This window comes from Cyanistes caeruleus, chromosome 9, assembly GCF_971803275.1.
Source record: "Cyanistes caeruleus chromosome 9, bCyaCae1.hap1.1, whole genome shotgun sequence".
Taxonomy (NCBI): Eukaryota; Metazoa; Chordata; class Aves; order Passeriformes; family Paridae; genus Cyanistes; species Cyanistes caeruleus.
Window position 1 is genome coordinate 23031042 of NC_141709.1, and position 11818 is coordinate 23042859.

At 35.3% G+C, this 11818-nt stretch overlaps 1 protein-coding gene across 11 annotated transcripts in view; it reads left to right on the plus strand.

Annotated features, from left to right (window-relative positions):
- Positions 1-10909, plus strand: part of USP33 (ubiquitin specific peptidase 33) — a 39030-nt gene extending 28121 nt beyond the window's left edge. For all 11 annotated transcript variants that reach the window (XM_086842517.1, XM_086842524.1, XM_086842520.1 and 8 more), the window contains 7 exons: positions 559-685; positions 1980-2149; positions 3460-3541; positions 4838-4946; positions 6557-6659; positions 7381-7449; positions 9722-10909. In XM_086842517.1, the coding sequence (XP_086698643.1) occupies positions 559-685; positions 1980-2149; positions 3460-3541; positions 4838-4946; positions 6557-6659; positions 7381-7449; positions 9722-9879 (818 nt within the window). In that variant the 3' untranslated portion in view covers positions 9880-10909. The remainder of the gene's footprint in view (positions 1-558; positions 686-1979; positions 2150-3459; positions 3542-4837; positions 4947-6556; positions 6660-7380; positions 7450-9721) is intronic.
- The last annotated feature ends 909 nt before the right edge of the window (positions 10910-11818 follow it).

Here is an 11818-nt window from a genome sequence, read left to right on the forward strand (position 1 = left end):
TTTTTTACTGGATGGTTTTTTAACTTCCATTTAGTGCTTGGTAAGTGGTGCTTCACGTAATCAGTTTAGCAGATACTTGATTATTTACCTATTAGCAGTTAAATATATATTTAAAACAGTACTAATTTAAAATATATTATTAATAGTCTTTGAAGCACAGTTATGGTTGTGGTATCAGGTTCCAACATCTGTGCTACTTTTTATTATAAAGCATGCAATGATTTGAAAAGAGTTTGTTGTGGGAACTGACGAGGATAAATTGTTCAGACAATCTTACTCTGAATGTCATGGTTCAGGACTGTATTAAACAGCATGCTGCTTGAAGAGTTCAGGAATGTGCTGAAAGTAATGTTCAACTCGCCACTAGCTAATAGAAATACAGGAAAAAAGCTGATGTTGAGTTGGACAGCAGTTAACTTCAAAGTCATATCTACTAAAGATTCTGTTTCTACCATTTAAGACTTGGTGGGGGAGTTTAGGACTTCCTTTTCATGTTGTTGCAGAGTAAAATTGTCAGCTCTAGACACCCTTTGGTAACTCTTGCTTCCTGCACCCTAGGTGGACATTATATAGCTTATTGTCGCAACAATTTAAATAATTTGTGGTATGAATTTGATGACCAGAGTGTCACAGAAGTATCAGAATCCACAGTGCAAAATGCAGAAGCCTATGTTCTCTTCTACAGGTAAGACATTAAAAGTACAGTCATATCCCTATAAGTCATGTATGTAAATAACTTTTTAAGCAGATGGGCAGCTTTCAGAATTAGCTGCCCCATGAGAATTATAATGGAAGAATTTGACCAACAAGAAAAGCCTATGCTGGGGAAAAACTTAATCCTTAGTTATGTCCTTAACACTTGCTCTGTCAAAGCTAAAGTTTGCATGGTAGGAGAACTTCAAGCAACAATTAAGAACAAGCCAACTTATTTTCAATTAGAGGAAGGGAATTCTGCACACGGGGAGGTTTTGCACACAGAAGGTTTTTAACTGTTAGAGCTCTAACTGGAATTGCCCAAATTCTTTATCAGATGGGATGTAGGACAACAGAGGTGTGTACTATGTTGTAATTTAATCTGTTACATTATACATTTAATTTAATGCTATTCATAGGCTGTTCTCATCCTGAGAATTGAAATGAAAGGTGAGAAGTTATGTTATTGTCACGTTCAGTCTAGGGAACTTTGTACTTGAGATAATAAAAGCAATTCAGTGTTCAGGTTTTAAATTTCTAATTTTTTTTATATTTCTTTCTGGTATTAAGATCAAATTTTCACTAAAAGTTGTCTGCAAAATACGTTTTGTCAGAGTTGCATAAAAAGCAAGATGTGTTCTGAGAATGTTTCAACTTTCATTAGGAGCACTTACAGCTGCCACTGTTTAAGCTGAGCCCATGAATCTCAGTAGGCCTCTTAAAAGGAATTTGGAAGTCATGCTGTATTGCCAAGAAAGAACACTATATCTTTGATTGTGGGTTAACATATTCAAATAAATAATAAAAGAATAGCATTAATAAAATATGGCTTTTAAAAAGAGTATATCCACAAAAGACTACTGGCTTGGAGAAGGGAAATTCTATTCCATCTAAAATGGGAGAGCCGAGTTACTTCCAGTTTACAGTGAGAAAGGTAGGAGGATGCAGGAGAAGTAAGGGAGTTACCTGATCTGCTTCCTATGTAACCCTACTTATGAAGGTAAAGAAGGAACACCTGGCCAAAGAGTGCAGGGTTGCAAAGCTTTATCTCAAACTCTGCAGAGGGGAGCTGAGCAGATGGGCGCAGCCTTTGGTGCTGCACCACTTCAGCAGCACAGTCAGCTTCTCTCTTGCAGCTCAGCTGTTTGCCCTCTTAGGCTGTGTAAACTGGGAAGTACAGACAAAGCCCAGGTAATTTACTTGAAGGCAGAGATTTCTTTTCACAAAGTTATCCCTGCTGTACACAACGATCTGTATTTGTTTAATGATTTCTATTTCTGTAATAGAAAGAGCAATGAAGAAGCACAGAGAGAGAGACGGAGGATATCAGGGCTACTGAATATGATGGAACCAAGTCTTCTGCAGTTCTATGTTTCCAGGCAGTGGTTAAATAAATTCAAGACTTTTGCAGAGCCAGGACCAATTTCAAATAATGACTTTCTCTGTGTGCACGGAGGTGAGACTGTAACAATGAATAATTTTTAAATAATTTGTCAACTTCTAGCTATAACAATGATCTATACTTGTTTTAATTAAAGCAATTTGACTATACTACGTTTGTATTATAACATCTTTGGTAAATTATAACTTCTAAGTAAATTCTTATTTTAGTAGCTGACTAATTGGAAATGATACTGTGTGAAGTTATCCTGTTTTCATCTTTGCACATTTGATTTTGTTTATAACCTTTCCTGATTCTTAAAGAGGACAATTGCTCATATCTGCTTGCTTCTTAAACATGTATATTCACATTTTAAAAAATTCTGTCACTATATCATCATCCTTAACACTGTCATCTGCAAATTAAATGCTTTTCTCAATTGGGGCTGTAAGTAGTAAGAATATTTGAAAGCTGCTTTGGAAGAAATTGATCTGATGCGCAGAGTATCAGTGCATAGCAGTGTGAAAATCAAGTAGTAATTCTGTGTATTTTATATAGGAGCATAAAAATTTTACTTTGTGCTAGATGTTAAAAAAAATAAGAGTGTTACAGTAACCATAGCACATTTGGGGAAATACCCATATTTGAATGCTAACATTCCAAGAAATCATTACTATGTAGTGCCTATTTTCTAATAAAAAATACAATTGCATTAGATTGGAAGATGGAGGTGCTGCCCCTGTTGCTGAACCAAAATTTTAACACAGGATGATTGTGTCCCTGTAGCCATCTACAGGGTACCTGTGAATCCTTTGGCTTTCCCTCTGCAGGGCTGCAGCAGATGACTCCTGATGTATGAGTGTCCAAGTATTCTTCCTGTTCCCAAGAATTTCTGCATAGTCCACTGTTGTTTACCATGTACTTCAACTCAACACTGTCAATTCTGCAAGCCCCTCCATTTGTGCCTTCCTCAAAATTTCTCTGCTTTCAAGTATTCCTGTTGTTTGAAGTAATTCCAAAGGGTCTGCAGCAAATAAATGAATTTTTGAATACACAGTTCGTTAGTGTTCACATGCATAATCAAAGCATTTAATCATCCCAACATTTTAACTGCATACCTTAAGAAGCTTTTTGATTTCACTATGTAAAACGGATTCTAGCCTTTTAATTTTAGCCTCATAGAAGACTAAAATCAGAGTGGTGTCTTTGAATACAGTGGTAGATTGTACCTAGGTAGAACTTCGTATAATTTCTCTGAATTCATTGAAGTTCTATTTTTTGAATTCTATTTTTTTATTTATTTAGGGACTTCCAGCATAGTTTCCTCCCCTCGCTAAAATCCACAAGTATTTTTTTATTGTTTGTGGGTCTTGTTCCTTCTGCAGGTGTTCCTCCACACAAAGCTAACTTCATAGAGGACCTCGTTGTAATGCTACCTCAAAATATATGGGATAATCTGTATAGCAGGTAAGTTTTGAACTGTAATTGGAAAAAATACAGTGACACAGTTTGAGAGCCAAGTGGCAACATCAGACTTTAGAATTAGTGGCTCAGGAAATAGCCCTCTGGGCACACAGCTGAGTGAAGGGACTGCAAACAGGCAATTTATGTAATTTTCTTGTGCAAAGTAAAAGATTGCATAGACTAGTTTGCTATTGGGGTAGCACTTCAATATTAAACCAGTAAACATGTATGGTATGTATGAAATAACACAAAGTAGGTCAGCAAAAGAACGCTTTGCAGAGATTTTTTGAAAGAGCTCTCTGTATCAGCTTCCTGTTCTCTTGTTGGCTGGAGACAGCTTTTCTTTTATGTTGGCTTTGAATCCATAGCCTTAGCTGCCAGTACTGCTTCAAAATGACTTATATCTGAATGTTCTGTGTTACTGCCCCACACTTTAATGTCAGTCAGGTTTGAGTGCTTGCTTACAAAGAAGGAATTCTTACAAGCTATGCCTTATTCTAAAGTAACAAAAAGCTGCAGGAGAGCTTTGCTGATGGCTTTCAACACTCTGTATTGCACTTGAACTAAACGTTTTTAGCTGTTAATTTCCTGCCACCTAAACAATACATCTAAGGGTTTGAGGAGTTTTTATTGATGTTTTAAAGTTTTGGTGCACATGAGTGAAAAATAAAAACAATGCTATTTCCAGTTTATTTCCCTTTTCCTCCATGTACTGAATTTTTCTTCCATTATCCATTTTCTGTATGCAAGAATACCTTTCTCAGGAGCATTGCCCCTGCTGACTTCCATGGATACAGTTTCACACAAGTGAAAAATAAGGGAAGGGTCAAGAATAACCTATTAAGAGCAAAGCCATAAATAATTTGGAGGCTGAGGTCAGGGAGGTAGCAAAGCTGATGAACAGTCTGCAGTGGGATGGAGGAAGATGTTTAAGACAGAAATGGCTGGAATTTCTATAGGAAGTTTCTTAACAGCTTTTGGCAAAATCACACCTGGTGTATATATAACAATACTTGCTCACTGAAATGTTCTAACCATAGTGACTCCTTCTGAAGTCTGTGATGCAGCTGAGTTTGTGATGGTTTGTACTGGCATGAAGCACTCAGAACTTGCAAGATGGTCTTAGGATGGAGAACAGAATATTACTGGGAAAATAAATGAAGGCTTTTTGGGATCACTGTAACTGGCATGTGTCAGCCTTCTGTTCATACTGACATTTGCCCCATCTGCAGGTGCATGATCTTTTTACGTGATATTTTCCACAAGGCTAATTGTTTGGGTTTTTTTACTTTACTGCAGATATGGAGGAGGACCAGCTGTTAACCATCTGTATGTTTGTCATACTTGCCAAATAGAGTCTGAAAGAATTGAAAAAAGAAGGAAAAATGAATTGGAAATGTTTATACGGGTAAAAAAGAAAACACTTATCCATTCTGCTACTGGCCAACACCTCACATTCATGGCTAGACCCAAGGGATTACTAGAATTGCACAAGGGATTCTTGTAACAAATGGACTTCTTTAAATACCTCTATCCCTGTATACCACCCCATCTCTCCTAATGGCAGCAGTAATGTTCTTGTGAGATCCCAGTTAACTGCTTATATGAAAATGTACTTAGAGAAAATTTTTAATGTGTTTCTTAAATTGCTTTTTTATAGTATGGAAACAGCCACGTGAGCAGTTGTTATTTATACACTGCCAGTGGTCTGTTCTGTGCAGTCTGATAAGGTCTAAGTGCAATAATACTGTGCCAAGAAAAAATTTAATGATAATTAGTTTTAATGTTAAAAAAGGCATTAGAAACATAAACGTAAGTAATTCAATGTGAAGTAAATATGTTAGTGTTGTAATGGATATGTAAAATTAATATCAAGGAGCAACTGTATCTTCCCTGTGTTAGAGGATTATGTTCTTGAGTCTGAATGGTAAAATAACTAGTGTCAATGATTTTGAAGTTCTTAAGCCAATAGTTTGTTTTGAAGTTTTCAGTCAAAATAAATGCAGAGACATTGGAATCCCATTTCTGCTATCTCAGCTCATGAAAGAAAGAAAAATAGAACGGACTGTTTTTTCAGTTCTGTTTGTCCTTTAATCACACTTCAGAGATCATTAGCTTTTCCATGTTTTTCAAAAAATTTTTAGGAATTTTCATTACTCTAGATTATTACCATATATACTTAACACATATATACTTAATTGTTATTAATGACGGTGAGTCAACCCCATTTGTTTTAGCAGTCAGTATCTTTCCAGTGATTATATGTGCACTGTTTTACAAGTATTGTTACTGGTGCGTACACAGAAAATTCTGTTGTCCGCTATAAAGATGGCTTTAGGGAATGATTGCAACTCCTAGTCTGTATGAAACCTTAAGAAGTTGTGTTGATGCTTTAGGTTTATGATTTCAAAGGGGGAATGTAGATGTGTTATTACAGAACTAAAAAGATAATGGTTTAAAGGTTTAAGTGACTTCTTGCTTGTTTCTTCATAATGGTGTAAAAAGATCCGTAAGTCATGAAAAGGCCCAGTGTATTAGTTCACTGTGCCTTGCTTGGAATTGTACTGCCATCTGCTCAAAATACTTGAGGAAAAACAAACACAGATGAAGATACAGTTCATCACACAAAGAACTTTCCATAAAATTTTTCAAAACACTATTTTATTTTACAAAAATAAGATGTCTGCTTTTTTTGCTACTTCAAAGTTCAGCCTTCACTGTCAGCCTCACTAATTATCTGTTAGTGTCTGAGTAAGCATTTGTGCTTAAGAAGTTGTTGCTCTTTTCAGGAAATATAAATAATTTCTCAACTAAATAGTTAATCAGCTTTTCATATAAAGGCTACCACTGCATCAGAATCTTGGGTATTCACCAGGTGTTTACTGTTTTCATGGTCAGTGGTTCTTTAAAATGTTGCAGTGTAATGTTATGGTGTTAATAATTACAGCAGTTCAAAGAATGCAGTAGTTTAAAGAAATAAAAGGGCAGAAAAACAAAGATATTTTTTTTCCCTTGTAGCTTAATAGAGCATTCCAAGAAGAAGAATCTCCATCAACATTTTACTGCATCAGCATGCACTGGTTCAGAGAATGGGAAGGATTTGTAAAGGGTAAAGACAGTGGTAAGTTGTGCCCATTTCAAAATGTAGGTAATCTTTTGTTATATTGTTATTTGTTTCTGCTTTGGTAGAGGACTGTAGGAAGAACAGATAGCAGAGACACCAAAAGCTCTTAAATATCTAAGACACAGGTTTTATAGGTTACAGATACATCTGGGATACAGAACATAGTAAAATAATTCACAGCAATGGAATAGTGTTGGAAAGAATGTTGCTTGTTTAAAGGATGTTTGCTGTTAGCGGCAGCAGGAAAATTGGATCTAAGTACAAGAGGGGATGGATTTTGTTGTGCAGACTGATAGATGATTCTGCAACTTCTGGAGGAAAGGTGACCTCATCAAATCTAAACTCAGATAGCTCTGTAACATCTGTACTAATGTCAGTTTAGCTGACTTCAGATACCTCTAAAGTTTTAAAATGGAAGCTGATAAAATGTTCTACAGTCTTGTCAGAGTCTGCTCTAGGACAGCTTTGGTAAGGGTAAGAATTAGGATTAATTTTTGTTTTATGTTGCTTGAAGACTTAACTGTAATCATGAATGCTTTGGAAAACTTGCTCTTAATTAAAAATGTGATTAGCTTTTAACAACTCAGAATGCACTGTTAAGCAGTACAAGAACAAGCAGTAAACAAAGGAGCTGTTTTTCTTTCCCTTTGGAAACAGAACCTCCAACCTGCTGTTTCTTTTCAGCTCTCACAATTTTAATAATTTTTCTGTTCACTAGATCCTCCTGGCCCCATTGATAATGCTAAGATTGCAGTAACAAAATGTGGTAATGCTGTGCTAAAACAAGGTAGGTGTCCAGTATTGCTGCTTTGTGCCCCTTATGCATTTGCTGAAGTTTGGAAAATTTATGCTTTATTAAAATTCATTTATTGGGACCATAAAATGAATGGCAGTTTCTAATGTATCTGTGTTGTGCCCATTTTTGGGGAATCATTTTATTCTTCAAAAGAAGAATTATCATTTGTAATTGGCTAAGCCAAGTGCAGTTGAGAGTGTAGGAGGTGCAGAGTAACTTGAAAATGGTGAAAGTGTGCTTTGGTTTTGTATCACTTGGTTTGGTGGGGGTTTTCTTAACAAAATTGGGAGGCTGTTCTATGTCTGTATGTAGTTATTTGAATCTTGAAATCTAATTTGAATAGGAAAAAAATCTTCTCACAGAGGGAGAGAACCACTGTAAATAAAATCTGTTGCTCATTTTTCTGCAAGTCACTTGATACTGTACATTGCACGTTAGGGAAGTTTTTGCAAAGATACAGATTTCTTCATTATTCTTCAGAGTTAAATGCTAGTTACCATTTATTTGGAATTCATAGGTACAGAGGAAAACATTCTTATATGACCTGCTTTATGAAGTCTTTAGACTTCCTAGGAAGCTTTAAATTCATTGCAGCTCAGCCTAAAAGAAGAATTTGCATCAATGAGATTAACATTTATTTAACTGGATTTTCCCCCAATTTTGCTTAATGCCTCAGCATACACTGGATGTACCAATAAACCTACAGTAAACCTCACCAAATTGTAGAATTCCAAGAGTTTATTTTAAAAACAGTGAGTTTAGGCACTCATTAGTTTTTTAGTGGATTTTAATGATTTAAGTGCTGATGCTATAATTCAAGTACAAAATATAAAGCCTGATGAAATAAAAAAATCAATTTAGAAGCAGTAGCTGATATTTAATTAGCCAGTTGTTGATTTATTTTCAGCTACATTGATACAAATTAGAACTTGCGTAGAAATAAAGATGAATAGGATGTGCAAAATTTGTCTTGTAAGTTGTAAGAGGTGGGAATGCCACTAAATAGTGTCCAGTACAACATATTTCTCTGATCCAGTGGTCCTGATTCCAGTGCCTGAGTTCATTGTGCCTATTCAGTTTAAGCTGACTGGCTGCAATCTGGATAAGGGAGTGAAGATCTACTTAAAACGTAAAAGAGTAAAAGTGAGGCATAACATCATTAGTACTGGCATGGGATCTGCATGATGACTTCCAAATGAAGCTTTGCATAATTAATTTACTGTAGGTAAACAAATGTGCAGTTCTTTGTACCCTTCCCCTTTAGAAACTCTTAACAGGTAAAGTACAACAGTAGGCACCACTGCAGCAGGTGATGAGGACAGAAAAATACAGGTGGTAGTGGGAGATGTCCCCTGCTTATAGTGCAGACTTCCTTTTCTTTTGAGTATGAGGGTGCTGAAACAAGGCTTAACAAGACAAATTAATAATGTCTAGGAAGGATATCAGGGGAAATTTGCTGTCAGGCAGGGTTTAGATTTGCTAAAAGAAGAGGCTTATTCTGTTAGAACAGAAATGTGACCTCTCTGCATGCGTTAACATAAGGAAATCACTCAGTATCAGACAGGATCTTTGTTTTGAAACCTAGAGGGGAGATGTGCTGATGCATCTTGTCTCTGCCACTCTAAAAAGTTGTAGCAAATCCAAAATGCTTCTTGGGTACTGACTTGAGACAGGAGACAGACCTCTAGCCAGAGCAATGGAATCATAAATGAAGATTTTAATCAGTGAGTGAAATCAGGCTGACCCATCAGTGCTACAGGAGTATTGCTGGAGCTGTTATTATCCTAATAATAGTCCTTTGTCTCTGGGAATTTCACTGTTCTTTACTATCCATATTAATTTCTCTGATGAAATAAGAATCTTGAGTCCTTGAACTTTACTGTGTAATTGATGTGACTGCATGTCCTTATAATAATATGAATCACTGTTTCCTGAGTACCAAGAGCTACTGGCTGTCAGCTTGATTGGTAGAAATTAGATGTTTATCATAGAATTTTCATGTGTTTTCTGCAAGTGCTGCATAATTTAGAGCATGTAGTTGTAGGAATCAAGAAGCACTAAACTAATACAAAATAGGTAACACAAATTGGGTTTGGTAGCTGGTGCAAGATACAGCAAAAATTAAAGTTATGGTGTTAAATTTGGATCTGGATTCTTACAGTTTTAAATTTTAATCTGGATTTTTTTTCCTTTTTGTATCTGTTTTGGACTTAAATCATTAAGGAATTGTTCTAAATAGTAATTAAATTTTAATTTTTTTCAGGTGCAGATTCTGGACAAATATCAGAAGAAACATGGAATTTTCTTCAGTCAATCTATGGTGGAGGTCCAGAGATTATACTCAGACCACCTGTTCCTCCTGTAGAACCTGATATATTGCAAACAGAAGAGAAGATTGAACTAGAAACTCATGGTCTGTAGCTATTGAGAAAAAGATGAACTTGTAAGGAATCCAGCTTCCTTACAAAATGCCCAAAACACATTCCTAAAAGTTTTATTCTCTTATGTCTGTTGGAGGCACAGCTCACTGGGCATTACATTAACTACAGAATAGTAAGTTGAAATATGTATTGCAATTTGTTTAAGTAGTGGCTGTTTCTCTGTTTTGGAAGGCATGTGGTTTGTACATTTTGGAATGTTTGGTCAATGGGAAAAATGTAATTTCTGAATTTTTTGCTAAAAGTTAAAATCCTATTATATCCTTAGACTTGAAAAACAGGGACAAATTTTAGAGATGTTCAATTACCCTTCTGATTCCTGATTGAGCATCTGATATCTACACACTTTTGCCTGTCTTAATTGTACAGTCTTGATGAGCCTAGGTATGTGAGGAGTATATTTTAAATGGACTGTAATCAAAGATAAAGGATTTTCATTTCCTAAATGCTCAGGAAAAACATTGTCTCTTATTTTGCACTGTAAGTATAAGAAATGGGTAGTATATAACATCCAAATACTTATTGTATTTGAGTGGCTCAAAAAATATGGTAGACTGAATAATGTTTTAGTCAGCAAATGTCATAACTTATTACTACTAAATTTTACATCTTACTATAGTCTTCTGTAACTCTATAAACCTGGTTAGTGTCTTTAATAGTATATGTGGCAAAAAGATTTAGTCTTCTCTAGGGTAACATTTGAGAGCATGAAGTGTGAAATGTAAAATTATTATGGACATGAGTGATATAAATTTCAGAAAATTAAAATGTTTGGTCTCTTGAATTGCATTCATAAGCATTTATATTTGAAGGATTTTATTGTATTGTTAAAAATTTTCATTGGCATGATGACCTTTAATGTCAGAAGCTGGATAAAATGTATATACTGCAAAACTTCATTGAATGATTCATATTGGAATGCAGAATGACACTTGCTCATGTTTTTGCCTGATATTGTTACCAAATAAGCAGCATTATTCAAGACTGGATCAATAAAAAAAAACCAAACCAAATTAACTGTGGAATAGGTGGGGGGAGCTTTTCTAAATGTTTCTCATTTATTATATAAATACAAAAATTTCTGAAGTAATGCTGTGATACTGCTCTCACACCCATACAATTATATTTTTTGACCATTTTAAGTTTAGACAATGATGTTGCCAGTTCTAGCTCCAAAGTAAGAAAATGCTGATATAACATTCCTCTGAAGAATTTTGTATGTAATTTAAAAACATACAGGTTTTTAGGACTTCATGCTATTTGAGTTAAAAAGCCATCTGTAACAGCCCTAGGGAAAATGTCCTCTAACCATAAGTATTTGTGATTTGTGATTTTATGTTAGTAGATAAAGCAACTTGAAGCTAATATCACATTATGCCTCTAATGTATCAAATGCTTGCTACTGACTTGCCTTACTGATTAAGGTAAAATTAACTTGCTTATGAGCAAGTCATTAGTAACTTGCTGATGTTGGCCTGTGAACTACTATCTGATTTAAAGTTGTTTTTTTTTTTTCTTTTGCTAAAGTTTTCTAGTTTTCTTTGATTTAAGGTTCTTTAACATACTAAAGCTAAAGAACAATGAATAGAATAGTTTTTCCTACACAGCATTCTAAATTGGATACTTAGGAACTATTTCCTTGGTTAAAGCACAGCACAGTGATCAAGTTTACAAATTTATTCAATATTTTCATTAATAGTCTGGATGGTGGGACAGACTGGCCCTGTAAAATTTGCAAGGGAACGATGGATTGAGTGCTAGGTGCATCAGCTTGTCAGGGAATGTGAAGCAGTTCCGTGCTGAATATTCTGAGTATTACAGCAGATCAGACTAAGAGTTAAAACCCAGTGATACCAAAACAAAACCTGTTCTGGGTAATAGTAACAAAAGCATCAGATGTGAGGCACAGGAGGTAATTATTC